This window comes from Aedes albopictus, chromosome 1, assembly GCF_035046485.1.
Source record: "Aedes albopictus strain Foshan chromosome 1, AalbF5, whole genome shotgun sequence".
In the NCBI taxonomy this organism is placed as follows: Eukaryota; Metazoa; Arthropoda; class Insecta; order Diptera; family Culicidae; genus Aedes; species Aedes albopictus.
The window spans coordinates 245,240,365-245,267,372 of record NC_085136.1 but is presented as its reverse complement, the minus strand read 5'-3'; the positions used below and the strand labels follow the sequence as shown (position 1 = coordinate 245,267,372).

Sequence of the window (27,008 nt, the reverse complement as noted above, 5' to 3'; positions counted from 1 at the left end):
TTACTAGGCCAGTGTATGTACAAAGAGCGCTCTTGATGAGCTCTAAGAGCTTTTTGATTTTATGCTGATTGCAATTTTTGACATCTATCCAATTGCTTATCACCATCTTCTCAGCCCATCTTTTCAGTTCCATTTTTGTGGTAGTTTGATATACCGCAGAAGGATTATGGGCCACCAAACTGTAAATTGGAACCACTTTTAGCCAGCTCGTCTGCCATTTCATTGCCTTCAATACCTCTGGGGCCTGGAACCCAGTATACGTCTACAGAGGCTCCTTGGCATAACCTGCGCAGTGAAATAATGCATTCCCTGACTAGCTGGAAACGCCTTGAAACGCTATGGAACGCCTCTAATAGTCCCCGGAAGCCTCCGTAAAACTCACTCGAGAGGGTCAGAAGTCCATCAAAACGCCCCAGAAACGCTCTGAAACGCATTGAAAAATCTTGAAACGCTTTGAAACGCCTCAGAAATATCCTATGCAACCTACGTGAAACTAACCTGAGAGCCTATGAAGCCCCCTGATATCCCCCAAAATTTCTCTGAAACCACATGAAACCTCCTGAAACGCCTTAACACGTTTTGAACGCCTCTGAAATCCCCATGAAACTTCTGTGAATCTCCGAAGCCTCCTAAAACCCCTCTGAAATCATCCTGAAGCGCGCCTGAGAACCTATGAAGCCCCTTAAAATCACTTTTATACCGTAAAGCGCTCTGAAACGCCTGAAAACGTCTCTGAACCCCCCCCCCCCCCCCTCCTTCAATCTCTCTGACCCTCTCCTCTATATATCTGAAAGCTTTGCTCTTCCTCTCCTATGCATTAGCCACTAGACCTTGTCAAACTACATTGCAACCTTGAAAACCATAGTGGTATTGCAGATTTTCAGAAAAATGGCCACTTTGCGGTAGCCGCAGAGTTCCACCGCAGCCATGAAAATCATCCTATTATTGAAACTGATGGCCAAATCATAGTTTGTCTACAGGGTGACATGCTCTGGTAACCAACAACAAACAATGATCATCGGCGTCGTATCCAAGGCATCGCTTGAATAGACCGATGACACCTCAATGATAACACAGCGTAACAAAAATTAACTTTTGGTCTGTCTCAAGAGCAAACGTATGTGTCTCTGACAGATTTTGGGCCGCTGAATCCGAATCCGGGCTCAGATTTGCTCTAGCACTTCACAATTTTGAGCTATTCTAAATTAACGACTCATGCAAAATATTTTGTTTTACCAAATGAAATTTGACAGATTTAAGCATTATATGTTAGTAAGAAAACTTGCATGCAACTTTTGAAGGGTGACTTGTATGGGAAATATCGTACCTAACATAAATCGCTCAAAACTATCAAACTTGATTTGGTAAAACGAAATATTTTGCATGAGTCGTTAATTTAGATGTCAATTGACCAATTTACCTTTTGATTGTTTAAAAAAAATATTTCCTTGCCTAATGGTTGGCAGTCAAAAAAGCCCAACATTGCATATTTTGCCCTATAAATTGAGGTATAGCTCAAAATTCTGACGTGCTGGAGCAAATCTGAGCCCGGATTCGGATTCAGCGGCCCAAAATCTGTCAGAGACACATAAGTTTGCTCCTGAGACAAAAATATGTTGCGCTGTGTAATCAATAGGCTGTCAGCTGTGGTAGCTTTGCGTTCTATAGTAAAACGGAAAATTTTCTCTAATTTAGCTTTAATGAACCAAATCAGTTTAGGTAATGAATCCATTCAGGTAAAAATTTCATTCAGGCAATTCTGACTCATTACCTAAATGGAGGATCGGGTGTATAAGGATTTCTGCGGAAATTCTCCTGGAATAGCTTCACGGGTTTTATAAATAAAACTCCTTCAAGTATTCATTCCACACAAAAAATATTCATGTTAAATTCTGCGAAAAATCATGTACATAAAGGAAATGCTAGAGTTAAGTAGTGCATATTTACATGAGATATCATGTAAAATTACGTTACGTTCGTGTAAATTTCCGCTAAAAGTCGCGTAACCGGTTGGAGTCCATGATGGTTAACGCGATGGTTGGCGGAAATTTACACGATGGTACTGTAATTTTACATTATATCTCATGTAAAAGTGCACTAACTCTAGCATTCCCTTTATGTGCATGATTTCTCGCTGAATTTTAATTGCATATTTTTTCTGTATCGGAAATTTTCTTCAAAAATTGCTTTTGAAGTTTCATTTAAAAATCCACTAGAAATTTGCCCAGGGATTCCTTTAGAAATTGCTCTTGATAATTAGATAATTAGAAACTTTACCAGAATTTCCTTTGTAATTGTTTCAAATATTCCTTTAGATAATCACCCAGGGGGTTTTTGCTTTAGCAAATCTTGCAGCATTTCCTTCAGACAGTCCTCCAGGGATTGACTTTTAGTTGATCATTGCCCAAAAAGGCCTGAAAATAGGCAATCAAATTTAGGCTACGTTTCATAAGCCTATTTTATTTCGGAGCTCTACAAATGCTCAAATGACGGAAATAAATACATTTATTAAAGCATATAAATCAAGATATTTTCGAATATTTTTTCTGTATGACATAAATTCAAATAAACAAAACACAATCTGAAACAATTCTTGAAAAAATCTTTCAAGAGATTTTTCATAAAATATTCCATTGGTTTCTTCAGAAATTTCTTCAGAGTTTCCCCCCAGAAATTCCTTTTGAAATTCAATGATTTTTTTTTTTGGATAAACTTCCATAGAGTTCCTAAACAATTCTTCCATGGATTAATTTTGAAAACCCTTCAGGGATTCCGTCAAAAATACCTACAGGGATATTTTGGAAAATTCGCCAGCGCTTCATTTGAAAAATCAGCCAGGGATTATTTAAGATTCATTTAAGAATCCCTTTTAAAATAAGCTTAAGAAGTTCTTCCCATGATTTTTTTGTAAAACCTTTCATTGTTTCATAGAGACGAACCAGCCAAGGGCTAAAAGTCTCTTTAATAAAGACAAATCAATCAAATTTCATTGTTTCCTTTTGAAATTCCCCCAAAAAAACTTCCTTTAGGAATTCACTCTCACATGCCTTAAGAAAGTCCTCCTGCCTGAGATAAGATCAGAAATTCCTTTTGAGATTTCTGCAGAAATTTTCAATGAGAACTCTTTTCAAAGTCTTCCACAGACTTCCTCAGAAATTATTTCATGGATTCTTACAGAATTCCGTCCAGGAATCAATTGAAAAATCTTGTACGATTTCCTCCAGAGATTGCTCCAGAAAATCAGAATTTGAAAATTCCTTTAGGAATTCTTTCAAGGGTTTCCTTTAGAAAACCCATCAAAGATCTCATAAGAAGTTACTTCAAAGTTTTTTTTTTATAAATTTTTCAGAAAATTGCTTTAGAAATTTGCTCGAGAGATTGCTTGAGGATTTTCTTTAGTGATTCCTATTGAAATTTCTCCATCAGTTTCTTAACAAAGCATTCTCCAAATTTCTTTCGAAATAGCTTCATGGATTATTTTCGAAATTCGTCCACGGATTCCATTAGATTTTTTTTTTTCAGGGATTCCTTTAGTAATTCGTATAGGTAATTCATCTTAAGCTTCTCCGGGAATTCCATTACGAATTTCCCCAGAGGTTTCATCGGAAACTGGTTTTAAGGAGGTTGTGACAACCGTCGTAAAATTTGGGTATTTTATTTGGTTTTGAATGCCTTGCCTATGGACCTGTTCAAGTCTGCTTTACTTTACTAAACTTCACTTAGGCGTCTAGAGATTCTTGCAGAAATTCATGCTGAAATTTCTTCAGAAAATCATCCTGGAATTTTTCACCGGAGTTTCTGAATGCTGTCCTTCAGGGATTTCTTCAGATAATCCTCTTTTGATATTTTCAGGAATTCACCTTAGATTAAATATGCATCCAAAGACTATTTCAAGAATTCTTCCAGAGTTTGGACAGGAATTCGACTAGAAATGTTTTCAGAAATTCCATGAAGAAAATATTTGGATTTTTTATTTGAAAATCCTCCAAGAATTCCTTCAGAAAAGTTTTTTAATACTTCAGTATTCCAACAAAGATTTCATCCTAAATTTTATTTTTCTTTTTTTTTCGAAAATTCCAATAGATTCTTTTTAAAAATGCCCCAAGAATTTTTCCAGGAATTTATTTGAGTATTAGTATATTTTGCAAGGATTTCTTTAGATATTACAACAGCAGCATTTACTTCAGAAATATCTCCGGGGATTACTTCAACCCCCTTTTTCATTACAGAAGTTGCATTGATAGTGGAACACATTGAAATTGATGAAAAGTGTGTACTGTGGATAAATCAATAAATTGTATCGTTAGTCTTATGCTATGTTCCACTACAGGAAACACAGCTTTCAGAGCAATTTAAAAGAATTTTGAAAGGTCACCGACGGGATGCTACTGTCGATTAAGCATCCACTTCGATGAAAGTACATGACCTTTTCCCGCATGATACAAAACACCACTTTTCTCCTCCTCACAGCCATGCTTTTCGATTATTCATGCTGATTGATGGTTTGTACTTATCCACTTTTCTCGTTTCTTTTTTTCTCAGGAAAATGGAAGATCAGTGCCTGACCTCACCGCAAGCCCGGGCCGTGCGCCGCCCGGTCCGATGCCGTCGCACCAACAGCAGCAACAGCCCGGCGTCCAGGGGGGCATCATGCAGCAACGCAACCAGTACGGCCAACTGCAGCAGGGTGGCGGAGAAGGGCGCGGAATGGGCGGACCCGGGCCCGGCGGAGGCGGCGGCAGCGGGTCCAACAAGGAACCAGTATTACTACAGGGCGACTTCCGGAAGGTGTCCGGCATCAGTTCGGAGATCTTCCGCCAGATCGAAGCGGTGGAGAACGATCACGACCCCAGCACGGCGGCGGCACTGGAGGTGAGTGTGATTTTAAGAGTTATTAGGTAATAACTATAGAAATGTTCATAGAACACTACTTTTAAACAAGCCGAAAAGGAAAAGAATAACATTTTCCACTGCATGCTGTCCCAACCATATAAATCTCGATCGAAAAACATTTCCCTTCCAAGAAGGAATGCAAAGGGCAACCTTTAAATCTGTTCCATAAAACCCGAATGAATGGCAAATCTCTAAAAGACAACTGTACATCCAGTACCGAAGAATAACAAACAGATTCCCAAGCAAGACAAGCAAGCAAGGGATGAATGTTTTCACAAGGTCGGACCGTGTCGGCTTTCGAAAGGCGCAGTCTGGCAACGGGGTCTACGGAATTAATTAAATTGTCGTCATGATTAAAGCAAACCCGTTGGAACAACCTCCATCGTCCCGTCTCTCCTCAGCGTTATCATGATGATGGGGAGACAAGCTCCCACCCACATTTTCCCACGTTCCTCCTCCAAGAGAAGAGCAATACCTACCTACTCCGATTCAGAATGTGGTGGAACAATGTTTGCTTAATGCGAGGCGGTGAGAGTGGGTTTTCTTTTGTGGGAGGAAAATTGCAAATGCTAAATTCTCCAACCGAACGAATCGACCGACCGACCGACTGACCAACCAACCATGGAATTGGGAATGGAGCGCTTCTTTGATCATCATCGTCTTGATGAAGGACGACGAGGCTGGCGTGGATCGGCGGAGGAGATAGGACCCAGTTTAATTTCATCGAATTATTGCAGATATTCATGGTTGGTGATTAGAAGCGTGCTGAACAATCAGACATCTCTGGATTGCTGACGCGTTGCTCTTTTTTACATTTTGAAGAGGGTATAAAAAAGATAAAAAATCGTTTCGATGTAAGACCCCAACAAAATATCTTATATAGCAAGCGATTCCGTCTAACGAACTAACAACATATCTATGTCAGTATGTGGCTGTTCGTAGAAGCAAGTCTGCGTTAATAATTACGTCTTTTCTGTTTCTCAGTTGGCCGGCGTTAAGTCAGAGAGGACCATGTGTCATTTACCTAATTTCTAGAAAAAACGACTTTGAAGATTGCAACTTTATAAGTTTTGAGTTTTTCAACAAATGTTCTTGAAATTTTGCCATAAATCTTAATAACTATTCATCAAAGCATCGCTCTGTATTGATCACGAAAAAACGTTAAAAAAATGCTTGAAACCGAGAAATTACTAAGTAATTGATTGTACTTAGTCCACTCTGACTGAACGATTTTTGGAAAATCTATAACCAACTACAGTTCACACTCAAGTTTGTACATATTTGATGACAAATAATGCACAAGTAGGACAACAGTTAATGGAATTAATGTATAACTTCCTATAAAATGTGATATTTCTGTTATTACACTGTTGATTACCATTTTCAATTTTTATGTTCAGTCAGAGTAGACCAAGTACAACAGTTCAAAATAACAAGAAAGGGTAGTCAATTAATGAGCTATTTAAGAATGATTAACTTGAACATTTAATAGCTAACAACTTTCGAACGTATTTTCAAAGTTCGGTACATTTTTGAAATATTGTAGTTACACAGTTCATAATAATTTATTCAGAAGACTGGCGTTTTTTAAAAATTCGTTCAGACAGAGTGAACCAAGTGCACTATTCTATAATAATCGGTAAAATCAATTTCTTCATGAAACGGGTATTGGTTCATTTCAATATGATGCCCAACAGCTACTAAACAAACATATTTTGATTTGAAAAGGATTACGGAGAATAAGGTAATTTCAACTATTTTTCTTAGAGACACATGGTCCACTTTGTCTGCACGAGAATTGCCACAATTTGCTTCAACACGATGATCTGTCAAAATCGATATTGACCATAATAAAATGGATTTTCACGTCCTTTCTTGATCAATAATCATCAGAAAATGCGTTAGGGAGTCATACGATTTGGAAACGTATTATATTTTGATGATAAACCATTTTGATTATTGGATTTTAATAAATATTTATTTTTTTCTATTCTTTTGACATCAAGCATTTGGTCCACTCTGACTGCACACTATTATCGATTTTTGCAGTTCAATCAAAAGAAAAGTGTGCTATAACTCTAGTTAATTGTAACATTAACAAAATCGGGTGAATGTTCCAAGTAGCTAAAGTAATTCTTAATCAAATGCCTTAAAAATCTAATTTTCGTCAATTTTGTTACTTGGTCCCCTCTGACTTAATGCCGACCAGTTATCTGTATACCAATTTTGGAGCTCTCAGTCGTTAATATGGCTTTAATATTCCCAGCCAACTTTAAGAAAAATTTATTGATTTGCCATTATAGGTATGTTTGGCTGTATTCTAGCGTTCATTCACCACAATTAACTATACAATAGCATAGTTTGTGCCATAATCCATCTAGTACGACTACTGAAGTTTTCACGGAGTAAAGTAAGCGTCTAGCCTCTTTGCCATCCACCCAAATCTCCGTCATTTCCATCGTATGGTTCAAAGTTGAACAAATGCGGGTTTGTCTTCTTTTTTTTTGGGCTTCTTTCAAACAGTCTGTGTTTGTAGCTCGTGGGACAAACGAAAATAAGGTGAATTGAGTTTAGAGTTCAAGCTCGCCTATGCAAATATGTTTGAAGGCACCCACCGTGCTGGCCAAGGTCGTTTTGCTACCAGCGACAACAGTGGCGCTGTCATCGATTAAACTTTAATGAGGTCGTCGGTTGTGAATCTAGGCGATTGGGTGAACTAGGTAGCAAGGCTACCTACCGACCGCGATTTGAATGAATTAGTTACTCTTGGCATTAACCTTCGAGGTTTAGATTCGATCAGGTGCACAGTATGCATTATGCACTGCACATCCATGAATAACGAAGAATTGTTCATTGCTGTACGCTCTGATATTGCCTATTTGAATGCCCAATTGATCCGAATAATCTGATCTGATAATTTGATTATGTTCTGTAATTCTGTAATCTCAACGCACCCTCTGGCCCCGATCTGGCCGATCTACGCTTTAACCCCCGCTGAGCGATACGTCTACCGGACGGAGTACGACGATGTTACAAACTCTGGACTTAATGAAAAGTGAGTTTCTAATAGAACCAAGACATTTATCGCAAGTATTAATACTACTACCGATGGAGAAAGGAAGTGATACTTAAAGGAACTAGTTCGATTGTGGATGATCTCTTGCGGCTGTAAAAGAAGTCTGATTAATATTATTTGGTTTGACCCTTTCCTTCCCACGACTGGTATGATTATTGGTTGTCTGAACATACATTCCTACTTTTGGTCTAAATTGAACCAGATTAGTTTAAATTAGTTTTGAAGCAAATTATTTGATAGTAAACTTAATTTCATTACTCATCCACAGTTCTTATCGTAATTTAATTGTTTGAAAATTCAAATATTGATGATGCAATCAGTACGCCATTGTGTAATTTAAGTAAACTTTCTTATCTTTAATGAGTCAATGTAAATAGCTCCGGAGCTACCGCGGGAAAGAGAGGGTCATTAGTTAGTATACTCAAGTGCTATGGACGGTGTTTCCAACGTGGTTCTATTGGGTTGATACGAACGGTTGATCGTACTCATTATCTTCAGAACTCAGTCATCTGCGAATGTAGTAGATAGAACGAAGGATGGGCCGCTCATATCCGCCGGCCCAGCAGCATTAGTAAATAGTTACAAACGTTGTGTTAAAGGTCTACTAAACATACTTTCGAATCGTTCAGATCCTATGTTCACACTGTAACTCCCAACCTTCTTTCAGAGTGAAACAAGTTTCTGGATCTGGATCGGTAATTATCACTCTGAGCAACTCTTCCATAATTAAGATTGAAAACTAATTTTCTAAAAATATAAAAGTCTCACCCTACTACTTAATTTTATACCTGAAATAAATTACTTGGAAAAATGTCTCGTTTAGCAAATCCATGTCCACATTAATGATACATTTTAATTATTAAGTAATTAAGTCGCTCACACTCGTGGTGCAATGTGACAGAAAACTAATCTGAATGCAACTCGTTGAGTGGAAGTTGTTGCAAGCACCTTACCTACAATAAATAGTATTAAAACATTCCAATATAATAGCACTCGCTAGATCGGAATCCAAAATAAACCTACATAAATTGTTCCCTCTCATTCTACTTAACACATAAATTTTATTGAAATAATTCATCCTAATCTCCACCCTAGCATTATAACGCGTTTGATGCATCGACACTGCTTATTATTTAGTTGGGAATTAAAGTTTTCGACAATAGTCACTTACTATACCCTTCGACATTGACGATTCTATTGTCTGCCACTCATCTATTTAGCGCCATCCAGCAGGGACTTGGTCTGGTACCCAATTCAGTTTCTCCATACCATGCAACACACCGCAGCTCTTTTAGATTGTGATATATTACACAGAATATCATTCTCTTCGTACCAATAACGACTGTGTAACCCATTGGATTAAAAGTCTCTATCAAATATGAAGCGCCTGATTGGAGACTCAAGACTCTATACAAGATTTGGCTCAGAGACAGGTAATCAGTGAGGTCAGTTTTTCTCGTTTGTCAAAGATGATTGAAACGTATTAAGACAAGCTTTCCTCTGTATCTGCCAGAAATATCCGGTCGTGACAGGAATGTAACGACTACGGCTAGTGCTTTACAATACAGCTGGAAAAACTAGAACAACACCAGGTGCATGAAGCACTAAAGCGGACCGGAAGGCTTGATGAGGGATCGATCGATTATAAGGGGCCGATCATAAACCACGTAGACTTTTTGGGGGAAGGGGAGGGGGTCTGCATTTAGCCTAGTGGTTAAGGCTATGGATCGCCAATCCGGAGACGGCGGGTTCGATTCCCGTTCCGGTCGGGAAAATTTTCTCGACTCCCTGGGCATAGTGTATCAATGTGCTTGCCTCACAATATACAAATTCATGCAATGGCAGGCAAAGAAAGCCCTTCAATTAATAACTGTGGAAATGCTCAAAGAACACTAAGTTGAAGCGAGGCAGGCCAAGTCCCAGTGGAGACGTAGAGCCATAAAGAAGAAGAAGCAGGGGGGGGGGGGGTCTGACCAAAGTCTACGCTCCATACAAATTTTAAAAATTTTGTATGGACAAAAGTCTACGAGGGGGGATGGGGGTCTGAGATGGCCAAATTTTGGTCTACGTGATTTATGCACAGCCCCTAAGGCAATCATTGTGTTTGCCTATTTTAAACAAAAAATTAAAAATCGATGAAACAACATTTTGAAACCCATTTTTTTTTCGCCACACCCGTGTTATCTTTTTTATGCATCTTTTTATGCACTTATGGACTCCCAATGTTGATCTACTTCATTGGAGTATTTCATAGCTTAGTTTGTAAATGTACACGTTGACATCTAGCTAGTGATTAGATCTTGTGCTCCATTGAATAAAACTGGTCACAATTATGCACATTTGATAGATATTAGCATGTGAGTGCTGGCATTGTCAATGGTGGTTACGTCAACTATGCGATTATGGGCAGGGCCACTCTAATCACTATTTTCAAATGTGAAGAATTAGCATTAAGTTAAAATTCACAAATAGACAGAAATTAAAAAAAAACTATTTTCAAAGTTATGTATATTGAAATTTTCTTTACCTTGTTTCTTTGTAATACGTCCATTGAATTAAAACTTCTAAAATATACTGACATAATTTAATATCAGGTATTTCAATTTGGTTAACCAGCTTTTTGAATTATTAAACACCTGATCGGGCACTCCTTTGGTTTCCACGATGTCTTCGACGCCTTTCTTTATCATTTTCACTATCTGAATAGTATCTGTTTCTGCTACTGTCGTACTCCCTTCTATGTCCTCTTGTTCGATCCTCCGGTTAGACCTTCTGACGGCTGTTCGAATCCGTATGAAGTTGATCATCAATATTAACTTCTTTTCTCGATCACCCTAGATAGCTGTGTAGTGTCGGTAGCGGTTGTCACAATTGGCTAAGAATAACACTACGGACTGTCTGTTCCGGTGGTAAGAGTCCATTAAACAGGTGCCCTCTAATTCATGGTGTGATGCGGCTATATGCTTACCGTGACTAGGAATGAATGGTTAGGGGAGTCTAATGAAATCCTAACCGCTTAACGGAGCCTGTGGAGTATTAGGGCGCCCTCCACAGTATTCTGCCCTTACTGCGCTAACCGGAGCAATGGTGCAATTGACCTTGTGTTTCTCCGAGATAATCTGCTATCCTTCTTAAGCCTCAACTGTGAGGCTCAATAAGGGTGGGATTAATAGTATGTTGTTTATTAGCTTTAATTATAACCTATATGGCTCTTCGCATTATGCGTTCTTCACAGTGTCCTTTGTGTATCTTCGTCTCTGGCGTTCTTCAATCGATACCGAATTGGTTTTTATCGCTGCTCTTTTTTTCTTGTGTTGTGATTGTAAGAGTTTGATCGTGCCTAGTTTGGGTAGTGGCTATGATTATGACATCTCAGATCAATCTTCAGCATCAGAGAACAGCTTTGGTCCATGAACCTTACTTTCGTAGAAGGGATTTCTATGTAGATGTAATGCTTTAATTAACACCTATATGGTTCCGCATTTTGCGTTTGACCCGATGTTTGCTACTTTCAGTAAAATTGAAATAGCAATCTCGCGTGTCATGCCTCGAGCCCTAAAATATTTTGATAAAACTACTTGTTTGCAGCCTTGCTATTCCCAAATCTTGGTGGGATTATACTGTCAAGTTTATTCCGTAAGTGGATAATGCATCGTATGAAGATCGGACCTATCCATTTGACATCTTTCTTCTGAAATGATTAGAACGCTTTGTCGAGCATCATACCTGTGATGTTTTTCTGGCAAACATGCCTCTCCATATGAACCAACATGCTTACCAAAATGGAAAGTCCACTGTGCTTTGTTTACACAATGTTGTTTACGATATTGAAAAAGCATTCATTCAAAAACAATTTTGTTTGGGTGTTTTCTTGGATTTCCAGAATACTTTTGAACACGTACCTTTTGATTCCATATTGGAATCCGCATTGATTGTTCTATTTATCTTTCAATCATTTCCAATTGAATTTACCAAAATGCTCAAAAACCATCATCTCTTCTCGGCATTACTTCATGCAGCGATTAGGAAATTGAGTGTTTGTGGATGCCCCCATGCGGGAGTCTTGCCATCACTTTTGAGGAATCTCGTAGCAGAAACGCAATGGGGCACGTTCGGTGTAGTATTAGATTTGTAGTAATGAGCTGAATTTTAGTATGGTGAGAAGGTCAATTCTCCGTTTCTGCAATGAAATGGTGCAAACAGCGTGAGTATTATGATTCCTTGTCTAATTTGATGCTGCTTGAGCAAAACTTTGGATAACTATGTTGTTTATGTTGCTAGAAATGAAGAAAACAACAACACTGTTGCCTAAAGTTTTGCGCAAACATCATCAAATTAGGCAAGGAATCATAATACCCACGCTGTTTGCACCATTTCATTGCAGAAACGGAGAATTGACCTCTCACCATACTAAAATTCAGCTCATTACTACAAATCTAGTACTTCACCGATCTGTCCTGTTGAGATAACCCAATGTGGTTTTCCTAATTATGATTTTGTCCATCACAGGGGCTGTTCATAAACCACGTAGACCAAAATTTGGCCATCTCAGACCCCCCCCTCCCCCCTCGTAGACTTTGTCCATACAAAAATTTTGAAATTGGAGCGTAGACTTTGGTCAGACCCCCCCCCCTCCCCCCAACAAGTCTACGTGGTTTATGAACGGCCCCACAAGCCTCAACAGGCTGCTTCATTTGTATATCTTAGCTGAGAATCATTTGATATGTAACTACCCAGTTTTTACGCAACTGCGTTTCCGAGTACTCGGTAAACACTTGATTAAGTGAAACTGACCTAAGAAGCCTAATCTTCAGGATGTTCTGTTGTTCTGAACCCGTTGTGGCAAGTAGCTATATGCAGGGATGGGAACATTCACTTGCAGAGAGTTACACTCACTTGATGTTTTCTCAGCTCAGAAGCGTACAATCAAGAAATGGTGTACCCGGGTAGAGGAAAAGAGCTCAATAATAGCATATTTTGATATTGAGATCAAAATGTGATATTGGTTTGATTGATATAAGAGATAAAAGATCTGAAAATAATATCTAAAATTTACTCCTGGAACATCATCATCAGATCATAATTAGATCTTGTAAGATCTAACCAATAGCAGTAAGCTATTCGTTTGATCTTGGAAAATCAAATTTTGATATTGTTCAGATGTTCCAGGAACATTTTTCAGATATTATTTTCAGATCTTTTATCTCTTATATCAATCAAACCAATATCACGTTTTGATCGTCAGTATTTCACCTCTACCCGGGTAGGACGACTTTTGCCTTGTGATTTTGTCTAAAAGTTTGCCGAATAGAGTAGGTGTCGCACACGTAGGGTAAGTGTACCAATTATGGCTATAGTACCAAATCTTCGCCATAGTTGATTTTCACCCTTTAACGATATATATCAACAATAAAAAAATGTGAACAACAGATCACGTTCACAAAAGATGGTTGCACTCATTTAAAGTACACATTTTGCTCAAATTATGGTAGAAATAAATCATTTTCCTTAAAATTTCGGCTTCCTTGCACCCTTTTTCGCCATAGTGTACCAATTATGGCTAATCCCATAAGAAATGCATGCAAATAGTGCGAAAAGGAACCGAAGTTAAAAAATGTAGCCATAACTGGTACAGGGTTCCTATCATTGGCACACGCTGTAATAAATACTAAAAGTAGTTTTGGCTCCGTTTTTATATTTTTCCTGCAAAGTATGGACACTAAACTATCTTTTAACATATTGGTAGCATTCGTTGGTCTTCTTGTTATTTTTGTACAAATAGTTTTCCTTAGGTAGTGCCATAATTGGTACAGTCACCCTATAATAAAGTCGTGACAGAGCTGTGAAAGCGACTCTCCACAAGGTGAGTGTAATTTACATTTACCTCGTGGAGAGTTGCCTTCGCAGCTCCTTCACGTCTTCGGTATGCGTGTGCGACCCCTACTCTATTCGGCAAACTTTTAGACAAAATCACAAGGCAAAAGTCGTCCATTGTAACTCTCTGCAAGTGAGTGTTCCCATCCTTGGCGATAGGCTTACTTTACGCTTTATGCGTTTTTTACAGTGCCCTTTTCAGGGCGCTGTTTGAACCCGTTGTGGTACGCTTATGCGATTATGTCGACCCTATTCCCTTACCTTCCCTTTCCCTATCCCATTATTTATTCCTCCCTTCCCTCTCCCTCAGCTAAATGATAAATAGGCTCATATTCATGGCGATGGGACAAATTTCCCAAATGGAGGGGAACGTGCCTCTGGAGCCGACCTACTGATACCTGATACCTGATAGCAGTGGCCCTACCAACGGAAGAGCAGTTCGGCGCAGCTACACTTGAAGATGGCTGGAGGGACATTCGATCCGCCATAGGTAGTACGTCGGCTACAGCACTAGGCTTCGCGACTCCGAATCACAGAAACGACTGGTACGACGGTGAATGTGAACAGTTGCAAAACGAGAAGAATGCAGCATGGGCGAGAATGCTACAACACCGTACGAGAGCGAACGAGGCACGTTACAGACAGGCGCGGACCAGGCAGAACTCAGTCTTCCGGATGAAGAAGCGCCAGCAGGAAGAACGAGATCGCGAAGCGATGGAAGAGCTGTACCGCGCTAAGGACACACGAAAGTTCTACGAGAAGCTGAACCGCTCGCGCAGAGGCTTTGTGCCACAAGCCGACATGTGCCGAGATAATCACGGAAATATTCACACGAGCGAGCGTGAGGTGATCGACAGGTGGCGGCAGCATTACGATCCATCCTCGGTCGCGCCCAATGCTCCCCAGGTCACGCTCCACCTGGTCCGCCCATCGTGCTCTCTGTGCTCCACGTCTTCTGGTGCCAACCGGATCAGTAGCAAACACCAGCTTTGAAGAGTTGTTATCCGGCATTCTTGCAACATGCCCTGCCCACCGTATCCTTCCGGCTTTGGCCACCTTCTGGATGCTCGGTTCACCGTAAAGTGCAGCGAGCTCGTGGTTCATCCTTCTCCGCCACACACCGTTCTGCTGCACACCGCCGAAGATCGTCCTTAGCACGCGTCGCTCGAAAACTCCCAGTGCTTGCAGGTCCTCCTCGAGCATGGTCCATGTATCGTACCCGTAGAGGACCACCGGTCTTATTAGTGTTTTGTACATGGTGCATTTGGTGCGTGGGTGAATCTTTTTCGACCGCAGTTTCTTCTGGAGCCCGTAGTAGGCCCGACTTCCGCTGATGATGCGCCTCCGAATTTCACGGCTCACGTTGTTGACAGCCGTCAGTAAGGATCCGAGGAAGACGAATGCCTCCACCCCGTCTATCGTAACATTACTACCCAGACGGTTCCGGTCGTGTTAGGTTCCGCCTGCCAGCATGTACTTTGTTTTTGAGACATTCACCACCAGTCCGACCTTTGCTGCTTCACGTTTCAGGCGGGTGTACAGCTCTGCCACCGTTCCAAATGTTCTGGCAATAATGTCCATGTCGTCCGCAAAGCACACAAATTGACCGGATTTTGTGAAAATCGTTCCCCGACTGTTGAGCCCGGCTCGTCGCATCACACCTTCCAGAGCGATATTGAAGAGTAGGCATGAGAGTCCGTCACCTTGTCGCAGCCCCCGGCGAGATTCGAATGAACTGGATAGTTCACCCGAAACCCTTACGCAGTTTTGCACACCGTCCATCGTTGCTTTAATCAGTCTAGTCAGCTTCCCAGGAAAGCCGTTTTCGTCCATGATTCTCCATAGCTCTGCGCGTCTACTCCGCAGAACTCTACGATCGAATAAAGTTCGCCGTAACACGAAGTTAACTGTCTACAAAACGCTGATTAGAGCGGTCGTCCTCTATGGGCACGAAACATGGATCCTACGTGCAGAGGGTCAACGCGCCCTTGGAGTTTTCGAACGGAAGGTGTTGCGTACCATCTATGGCGGAGTGCAGATGGAAGACGGGACTTGGAGAAGGCGAATGAACCACGAGCTGCATCAGCTGCTGAGAGAACCAACCATCGTCCATACCGCAAAAAAAGGGAAGGCAACGGTGGGCGGGTCACGTCATCAGGATGTCGAATAGCAACCCGACTAAAATGGTTCTCGAGAGTCATCCGACCGGTACAAGAAAACGTGGAGCGCAGCGAGCTAGGTGGGTCGACCAAGCGGAGGACGATCTGCATGAACGTAACACATATTATCTTTAAGCTTTCCAGGTCCTGATTTTTATGGCTTTCCTTTTTCATTGGAAAAGGCTTGGAGCTGTTTCAAAGTAAATTATCCTGAATTCGAGACCTGTCACTTATCGTCTCCAGCTGCCAATTAGAGCATCACTATCTGTGATCCATGATGATGTTTTACGTAAGCGGTTCTAGTATTACCTGTCGAAAGCCGGTGACAAATTAAAGTTCTGTTCATTGATTGAACTTCTGTCGCTACAAAGAGTTTCCTGAGCGTATTGTTCCTAGTCAAAATTATGCACAAAACTCAGTTCTTCGTCAGCATCCTTGCCGAGCCTCAGCAACACACAGTCCGACGGCAAAGCTAGTACCTTACTCTAAAATCAGCATGAAAGTTGAGGTGAAATTTACACCGCTTTCCTCCTAATTGTGACGCCACACACCGCATCGTATCCGGTTCCTAGACCAACCCCGGCCAAAAAGTTTTGCCAGAAGGGCATCCACTTGGTCCACCTGCCAAAATTACACCCGACTCGACGACCGAAGACCGCGGGCGGTTGGTTGATGGGCGTTGGGATCAAGCGGGATTAGGAACAATGAGTGAATGACGACGAGACGGTACCGGTGGTTGGTCCGACGACCCGGTATACTTACTGCTCCCGGAGAAGACGAACTTAGTTTATGTAGGAGCGTTCCGCTCGATGGGAAAGTATAAATAAATCCCAGTTGATTCAACGCACGGTTCTGTGTGGGAGGTGGGTCAGATGAGACGAAGGTGGCGGCCGGCGTCGGAGTCGTAGAGAGTAATTAACATTCGAGAATGATGTAGAAACATGGCTGACGTTGTTTGAATACATAATATGTAGCACCAGCTGTGTGGAGGGGAGGTTTCTTTGGACGGATGTTTGTGGTGAACTGTGGCGGCGGGACTTGCCGAGAGGTGGAATTAATGGGAAGGGGGGGTAAGATTAAATGAGTTTGGTATCTCGTGGATGGGGCATTGCTTAGACTAGCAGAAACGTGACCGAGCAACCAGTAAGTTTGCGAAACAGTGGTTGGGGTAGTATCTTTGTCAGGTCAAGATCTTTAAAAAATCGGTGAGTTCGTTTCACATTCAATGTTAAACAGAAACTCCCAAAAAACTGAAAAGAAAAATGTAAAAGGCATGAAGAAGTTTCAAATTTAATTATCAGAAAATGACTGAATTTCTATTGAATCTACCTAATATAAGTGTTCGATGAGCACTACCACAGTTATCAAATCAAAGTTTTCTCTGACAATTACTAAATGGGAAGAATGGTTACTGGATTGTTTTCAATTGTATAACTCTACGAATGCTTGATATTATTCAATGAGAAACATTATTGCCACACAAAGATCTCTAATCCACCATTTCCAATTTCTCCTCTCCATTTGCAGGCTGTGGAAAGACGTGGTGAAATGATAGTGCGAATCCTGGAACCCCGCTGCATGGGCAGTCGGCAGGCCGTCGAAGCCGGGCAGAAGTTTCTCAACAAAGCCGACGCTCGGCACACGGTTCAGGTGAGATTCATCATGTTAAACCTACGTCATAACCTTTACTCACATATTTTGTTCTTGTCTTTCAATCTGATCCACACAGCTGGTGGAAATCGTCAAACGGCCTGGCCAAACCCTGGGGTTGTACATTCGCGAGGGTAACGGAGCGGACCGATCCGACGGTGTGTTCATCTCCCGGATAGCCCTGGAGTCGGCCGTCTACAACAGTGGTTGCCTGAGGGTAAGTATTTTTTCCGGATTTTAACTACAGTCGAACCTCCATGAGTGGATCTTCCTTGACTCGATATCGACTCATGGAGGTAATTTTTTCCATATTGAATAATAATTTCTGGGTTACTATGATGGTCCCCTCAAAAAGCTTTCCAAAGGATTTTTTTCCACTACTCGATATTTCCTTGAGTCGATGGTCCCTTCAATATCGACTCATGGAGGTTTTACTGTAATACAGCAAACCAAGATGACGCGACGGAATATGAGCCTCTGCACGATTTTGCCCTGTCCTGCCCACTCCCACAGAAAATTTGAAAACTTAAACCTGACAGTTCGATAATTATGTCCTTAGGAGAACTGTCAAGTTTAAGTTTCGAACTGTCAAATTTAAGTAAAAATAATTTTAATTAGCCAATTGGAACATACCCTTACTGTGCGAACTGTTTTCAAGTTTTCTGTGGGAGTGAGCAGTACGCCAGATTCGTGCAGAGGCTCATTGTCAAGATGTTATTAAAGCTCGTTGGATGCTGAATTGGATTCAAGTACTGCTATAAGCTTGTGTTAGCATCTTCAAAGTTATCTATGTTGAACTTATTTTTCAAAGATATTTGAACAGCTCGTACTTCAAACTCCTGGAAGACGTATTCTTTCCAACGCGAAAAACTAGGTCAACTTACTGCTGCTTGACTTCGAAATACGCAACAGAACTGGAGATGCTCTTTTTACGAGCAAACTTTCCAAAGTAATGGTGCAAAGAGCGTGGCGAGCAACTGCTGCCCAAAGAGGAAAAACGACTCGAACGAATCTAATATTCACTTTATTGCACTTTAATAATTGTTATTACTTGCCGGCTGCTCTCGTTCGCCAACAACTCAACACTCAACGACTGCACTAGCTGGTCCCAGTTGACGATGCACAGAAGGATAATTGCTGAGCTAAGCTGGTCAGAATACAATTTCTATTTTATCGTTTCATAACGTAGTACAACAGAAGACGTGAGAAATTTGGAAATTTTCCATCGCAGCACAGACGAGAGATTGGAAGCATGAACCAGAACGATATGCGAAGAATCAGGGCAAGTGTTAATAACGCGTATGACAAGACTACACCGGTGCGTGTCAGATGCAGTGACCAAAAAGGATCCAATGCCACTCTCGATAAACCCATAAAATGTAGGTACTTCTTTCGGAAGGGAAGTAAAGCCGTGAGTCGCGAGATGAGCTAGCCAAAGTAGCGTCAAAAATCTCGTTAATAAAGATAAAATAAAGCCTTTTCGAGCAAAGGCGGATGACAAAGTGATATCACTTTGATAACGAATTGTGTTATCTGCGTTATCATTTCGTTATTTTTCTTATCATCTTTTCTAATTGATGATAACCAGATGATAACAAATTTGGTTGTCTAATATTTTGGTCTATCACGATAACATAAAAATACAAAATGATAACAAAATATGTTATGAGTTTCCAAGCGCATATTTCAAAGCTTTCCCAAAACTGAGAGTCTGATGAACCTCGAATCCAAAAATAGATTTTGCTTTCCACCAGTCGCATTGCTATTTTTGCTATTTTTGTCGATAAAATAGCTCTGAATGATAACTAATTGATAACAAAACCAGTTATCAATCCGCTGTATTATTTCATGTCGATAACTAAATGCAATGTTGAGCAAAATATTGTATAACACAATTAGTTATCAAATTGAACTCAATGATAACTTAACTTCTTATAATGTTGGTATTCGAGAAGTAAATTTGACTTATCATTTTTGTTATGTTGGCTCTTAATTCAACCTAAATGATAACAAACTCAATTATCAAACGGACGATAACCAGGTAACAGAAGTTGTTATCATTTTGTTATTCGTCTTTGATCGGGTTATCCCTACTTGCAACCCACATTCGTAAACCCTACGTAAACCCACGTGAAACCTCAACTCAAGCATAAATTCATCAAACATCGCATGTAACAAATGTAAACAAAAAAGGGATTTTCTTGTGAGGTGCTGCACTTCATTAAACTACTTGTATTATTTTCCATCAGGTTTGATTTGTTAAAAAGAACATACAATTTTACTTTATGAAATGTACAATGCACGAGTTGATGACAGCAAATTTAGACATCGATTTACTCAATTCATTGATTTTGATACATTTGATTTGCTAGAACAATAAGATTTAAGAATTTCAGTTTTTATGAACACTGTATTTCTATAAAATTCAATTGTCCACCATACATTTTTGAAGAACATACATTCAAGAATAAGCTCGAAGTAATAATCAAAGATGCAAGATGTGAAGATATGTCTTATGTTTGAAGACACCTGAACTTCATGTATTGGAAAAACCACAATAAAGTTTGGCTGTATGGCTATGTTTTCCCATACAAACTTCAAGCGTTTTGAGCGCCTCTTAGGCTTAATTGCTTTTGCTCGAATTTGAACGTAGGTTCTGGGAGTCCAAAACAACTAATTTCAGAGGTAAGATTTGGCATTTTTCGAATTTTTTGTTTTTCATATAAGTTTGGGCCACCTTAGTATACCTCCAAGAATTCCGCAGAAATTTTCTCCGGAGCTCCATGGGCATTTCTTCATCAGTTTCTCGGTAGTACCTGTAGGATTTCCTCGAGCTTTTTTTCCGGATTTCCTCCAGGAGTTTCTGCCTCCTGGAGTTCCTCGAGAATTTTTCCAGCGTTTCCTCGGGAATGCCAGAAGATGTTCGAAAAATCCTCCAGGAATTTATCAGAAATGCATCTGGTTCTTCGCTATTAATTCTCCTAGGAAATCCTCAACAATTCCCGGGGTAATCCTTAAGTAATTTCCAGTGATCCTAGAGGGATTCCCGAGGAATTCTTCGATGAATTTTCGAGGTCCTCCTTGAGGTATTTATAGGGACCATTTGGATGAATTCCTGTTGAAATCCTAATGAAATTCCTGATGCACTTCTGGATGAATTCCAGCGGAATTTCTGTAAGACTTCCCGAGAAGTTCCTGGAGGAATTTCCAAGAAACTCCCACGGAACTCTTGGACTCCTCGTGGGACTCCTGAAGAAATATCCGTGGAGAAATTTGCGGGGAACTTTCAAGGAACTCCTGTAGAAATGCCCGAGAAACTTCTGGAAAAAATCCAGAGGAACTACTAGTAGAACTAACTCTTGAATAGATTCCCGAGGCACCTTTGGACGAATTCCCGATGAACTCTTACTGAGGAACTTCAAGAAAGTCTGGAGAAACTTCTGCCGGAATTCCCGAAGAAGTTTTGCATGAACTCCCGGAAAATGCTGGAGAAATTCCCTGGGAATTCCAAGAGAAATTTCTAGGGACTTCTGAGGAAATTGCCTGGAAACCCCTGCAGCAATTCTCGGGAAGTTACCAAAAGAATTTCTGTGGAAATTCTAGAAAAAACTTACAGATTCAAATGTATCCCAGAAGAAATTCTGGGAGAACTCCTGGAGGAAAACCTAATTGATGAAGAATTTCTGGAGGAATCTCAAAAAGAGCTCATGTTTAAATACCTTTAGAAACGATTAGAGGAGTTCCAGAAGGCGCTCCATGAGGGATCACAAAAAACTGATGCAATTTCAAACAAAAAACTATTGAAAGAATTCAAGTCACCGGTAAGAATTACAACAGAAATTCCTGGTGAAATTCTAATATGAATGAAGATAATACTAGAATGTTTTAGCAGTTCCACCGAAATTTTCTTAAAATCCCACAAACAGCAAATTTATAAGTTATTACCACCATTCGCACCAGATTCTTACCAAAGCTTATCTGAAATGAAGATAAATTTTCTTCATAAGGTTCAATGAAATTTTCTTGGAAATCGTTGCAGGAATTCCCAAGAATGCAATCAGATTTTATATGAAATGTTCACCAAAATTTCTCGGAATGCCGTCAGAGTTTCTTCGAGATTACCTCCAACATTCACTTGAGTTTTGTTTCTGCCAGTCAGGATATCTACGAAATCATTTAAAGAAGCTGATACGAAATTTTCCGGAAAACTTTGAATTTTATTCTTAACCTCCTCTCCTCTTCTTGGCGTAACGTCCTCACTGGGACAAAGCCTGCTTCTCAGCTTAGTGTTCTATGAGCACTTCCACAGTTTTTAACTGAGAGCTTCCTCTGCCAATGACCATTTTGCATGTGTATATCGTGTGGCAGGCACGAAGATACTCTATGCCCAAGGAAGTCAAGGAAATTTCCTTTACGAAAAGATCCTGGACCGACCGGGAATCGAACCCGTCACCCTCAGCATGGTCATGCTGAATACCCGTGCGTTTACCGCCTCGGCTATATGGTTGATGTGTGGCTATTGGTTGTTCCTTTTTCCAGTTCGATTGGGGGTCCATTATCAGTTACCGTTTGCCGATGTCCAAGTAATCCGGGCTCGTTTGAGCCATAGGCTCAGAAGAGGGTCAGTGTCAGCGGCCTTCAGGGGAAAGAGTAACTGACGAAAGTGCCTGGGCTGGGATCAAACCCATGACCATCTGCTTATGAAGCAAACGTGTGACCACTAGCGCCGAGGGCCCCGACTAAAGAAGAACATCTTTGAAATAGAAAATCTGAAGAAATTCGTAGATGAATTTTTGGAAGATTTGTAGTAAGGAATTCTTGAAGTATCTTCTAAAGGAATCCATGCAACATTTTTAGAAGTCATCCGTTCAAGACTTTCAAAGAGTTCTTCGAGTTCTTGGAGAAAATTCGGAGGACATTTTTAAAGTAAATCTACGAGAAGTTTCCAAAGAAGTTCCTGAAAGATATTTTTTAAGAATCCCTGAGATTTTTTTTTTTTCAGGAAATCGTGAAATATTTTTTAAATAAATCCTAGGTTGGATTTCAGCAAGAGGCCATGCAAGAATCATTGAATATCTGTGGAAGTTTTTGCCTTTCACGTACACTTAGTGTACTGGAAAGGCTATATGTTCACTCAAAAATGTTTTTTTTTTCGAAAACAGGCTCGGAGGATCAAGTCGCATATACCAATCAACTCAGTTCGACGAATTGAGATGATGTCTTTATGTATGTATGTATGTTTGTATGTATGTATGTATGTATGTATGTCTGTGCACAAAATAAGTTCACTCATTTTTAAGGAACTTCTCATTGACCGATTTTACGGATTATAGCTCGAATCGAACCGGAATTTTACCACATTGTTTGCTATTGAAAATGGTCCGGATCGGCTAAGGCGCATTTCTAAAGCAAACCCCGGAGAAAATTTTGGAATAAATCATTGGAAGGTCGTTTGAGAAAATGCTTCACCCTCTTCGTGCATTAGGGTCATTATGACCCCTAAACGTGCACTAGGTCAGCGAGGTGTGAGCAAGCTAATGCATGAAGAAGGTTAAAGGAATTTTCGAAGGATTTTTTCCGAAAAAAATCTAGAAAAGTCCCGAAAAATAGTGTAATTCCTTGAAGGATTTTCTAAAGAAATCCTTGGAAGAATTTTTGCAGAAACTCATAAACAACTTTCTTCTCTCTCGTTTGTCGGGTGAAGATCACTGCGTCCAGATTTTAGAACTATTGTGATATACCCTTTGCTGTGAGGTAGGGGAAAAGCGGGTAACCCCGTCAGGGTGGGTAAGCCCGTCACCCCAATGATTCTACCAGAAAATAGTTATTTAGTAGCTTTTTGTTCATACACCTTATTTGTTTGTACCATTTTTACTCTTTTGAGACACATGATACCAATATTGACCTGTCAAACGCGAAGAAAATCAACAAAACTAACGCATACGTTGTTGCACCAACGGTGGATGTAACTTTTAGTCGGTAGAATTTAGCCTCTGGATTACAAAACAAGTACAGAAATTTATATTAATCAATCATGTATTCTCATCTGTACTATTCTTCAGTGCCAAGATTCATCGAACGGTCAGTTTCAGCAATTTTTCGGAAATTACAGTGCAATTTAGGAAAAGTTGGCTTTTCGGGTAAGCCCGTCACTCATCGGCGAGGATCATTTCAGGAACTCTTTTTGGGATTTTTTCGGGTATTCCTCCAGGGATTCTTCAAGGAATCACCTGAGGGCTGGTAAAATAGAATCATAATTATTTTCATCTAGATCAGTTAATCGAGGCGCAATGACGTTTAACGCTTTACGGAGCCGAACGTTATATATTATATCAAGCTAAAAGTTACGATATATCGAGGTATCGCCGTGTGTGTGATGGGTTCGATTTCCAGTCGGTCCAGGATCTTTTGGTAAAGGAAATGTCCTTGGCTTTCTTGGGCACATACTATAGAACATCTTCGTGCTTGTCACACGATATACACGATAAAAATGGTCATTGACTGAGGCAGCTCTCAGTTAATAACTGTGGAAGTGCTCATAGAACAACAGGTTTTTTTCAGTTGGAACGTAATGCCAAGAAGAAAAAGAAGAAGAGAACGAGCGAGGTTTTTTGGTAGTATGTACTTTTTACAATGGTGCGAATGGTTTTATCATAGGCTGTTCTTTCCAGTTACACTGATGTACATGGAGAACAACGACATGATCACTTAAGGCGAAACTGGAAGCATTTTCTCATTTTTTTGGTTTTGATTTTTTTATTAAATAACGAAGCAATGTTTTCGAAATCGGTTTTCGTGCACATGTAGAGTATGGATCAAGGTGTCTTCTGAATTTTTTTGAGGTGGAAAATGTTTTCCATTTTTGCAAAAACCATTTTTCTGTGAAATTTCGTTCAAAAATGGTTTCTGCAAAAACGAAAAACATTTCCCACTACATAAAAAATTCAGAAGATACCTTGATCCATACTCTACATGTGCACGAAAACCGATTTTGAAAATATTGCTTCGTTATTTAATAAAAAATCCAAAACCAAAAAGTGAGGAAATGCTTCCAGTTTCGCCTTAAGGCTCAAACATTCGTCATCATTTTTCGGAAATTGAAAAGCAGTTTTTTCGCTGTAAGTCAAAACAATCGCCATGGAAATGTATTCACTGTATTCCATTCCTCATGAGGAATACAGTGAATACATTTTCGCTGCAAACATTTTAGTTTCGAACGAAAAAACTGCTTTCAGATGTTAAATGATCACGATGATTTCAATGACGAATTGTTCCACGTTAAGTAGATTTATCCTTATTTGATATTCAGCCAAACCGAAAAATTATTCTTTTGGCCAAATGGTTTTTGGCCAATCGGCATTCGGCCAATTCACATTCGGCCAATTGACATTGGGCCAAATGGCACAGAACCAAAATTCTCATTTAAGAAAAATTATTCTATAACAAATGACTTCTGGAAATATTTTATGTGTCGCATATACTGTAAAATTAACGATTATAGGGAAGATGTTTCATATAAAAAACGACTGATTAGAATAATTGGTAAACCATCACAACTCGTCAAAAATATGTTGGAAACATTTTCAAATTAAAATCTTCAAAAGTATCTTGAAAAAAAGGTATGACAGACTTGCCCCGTTAGGTGACGGCCTTACCCCATAGGGGTGACGGTCTTACCCGCACTGCATTTACAACATCAATATTTTATATGTTTGTGTTATGTATATAATTCGGTAGAATAAACATATTTTGAAAATTTGAATGCACAAACCTTATAAAATACTAATGAATCAAACATTCTGCGTAGTCAAAATATCAAATTAACTCTTACATTAATTTTGAATAGTCCCAATGCTTAAGGTGACGGGGTTACCTCTTCCTCCCCTACGCAAGTTATCTGAGTAACATATTTGTCACTGAGATACCTTGGTATCGACTGAACACAAGACCATCTATTATTGATTAATAGAGATCCTGAGTTATAGTATGTGACTCCCCCATTATGGCGAGACTAACTTTATGGAGCCAACCACGTCCTTGGGAGATAAGATCCATATGTCAGCAAAAGGGTTTGCTGAGAACTTTGAACCTACGTTGGGTGAGTGCACTGCAATAGCAGAAGATGTGTTCTGATGTTTCCCTCTCCTCGTCACAGAAGCGGCAATTTGAGGTTTGGATTGCTCCGATCTTTTGTAGATGGTATCTGCAGGGGCAGTGTCCAGTTATTAGACCGGTGTAGATGTTGAGGGCCCATATAGCCGAGGCGGTAAACGCACGGGTATTCAGCATGACCATGCTGAGGGTGACGGGTTCGATTCCCGGTCGGTCCAGGATCTTTTCGTAAAGGAAATTTCCTTGACTTCCTTGGGCATAGAGTATCTTCGTGCCTGCCACACGATATACGCATGCAAAATGGTCATTGGCAGAGGAAGCTCTCAGTTAATAACTGTGGAAGTGCTCATAGAACACTAAGCTGAGAAGCAGGCTTTGTCCCAATGAGGACGTTACGCCAAGAAGAGAGAGAGAGATGTTGAGATCCCTTTTGTTGAGACCTAATAGTTGTTGGGTTTTCTTGGGGTTTATCGTTACGAGCTTTTTGGATTGGCTCGTATGGGGAAGTGCATTCCAGTTTGATGTGATTTGAATGACCATATATTTGTTCAGTTCCATTTTTACAGAGCAGTCTGAGATCCCGCAGAAGGGCTCAGGGCCAATGAACCTTTCATTAGATCCATTCCTGGCTAGCTCATCAGCAATCTCGTTTCCCTCTAGACCCGTATGTCCTGGGATCCAATATAGATAGACTCGATTGTGTATGGATAAGTTTTTCAAAGCCAGAATGCATTCCCACACTCTTTTTGGATCAACGCTGGAAATATTCCATCCATGCCAGGAGACTTTAATGGCTCGAAAGATCTCACAGCCCTCTCAACCCTGGCCCGAGTGAAAGCTTCCTTTGCAACCTTTCTTGCGTCTTTTTTAGATCCAGAAACCCATGATTGGATCTCTTGTGGATCTGAGACAGCAATTCCAGTGTCTTGGTCGCCGATGCTCGACTCAGGGATTGAATCAGGGAAGTGGATCTTTAACAAATCGCTCAGTGTATCGCTAGGCTCTACAGTGAGCGAACCATCCGTCTTTCGGAGGCTACCCACACCATTGGAGTGGTCTTTTGAAAGAGTTTTTTGGAGTCTGGCCACTACGGGTGTATTCTCTATGCTTTCACACATTAGAATTCACGATTTCCGTTTGGCTGACCTTATTTCTTTGTTGTAGTTCGTCAGGGCCTTTCTGTATAGGCTCCAATCGCCAGGTTCGCTTGGCACTATTGAATTCCCTACGCGCAGTTTTCCTAA

The 27,008-nt window shown here is 40.3% G+C and overlaps 1 protein-coding gene across 5 annotated transcripts in view; it reads left to right on the top strand.

The window, feature by feature from the left end:
- The window catches only part of LOC109411862 (rho GTPase-activating protein 100F), a 293,033-nt gene that overhangs the window by 214,799 nt on the left and 51,226 nt on the right, over nucleotides 1-27,008 (top strand). For all 5 annotated transcript variants that reach the window (XM_062846535.1, XM_062846534.1, XM_062846538.1 and 2 more), the window contains 3 exons: nucleotides 4,543-4,872; nucleotides 17,530-17,652; nucleotides 17,732-17,869. In XM_062846535.1, coding sequence (XP_062702519.1) covers nucleotides 4,543-4,872; nucleotides 17,530-17,652; nucleotides 17,732-17,869 — 591 coding nt within the window. The remainder of the gene's footprint in view (nucleotides 1-4,542; nucleotides 4,873-17,529; nucleotides 17,653-17,731; nucleotides 17,870-27,008) is intronic.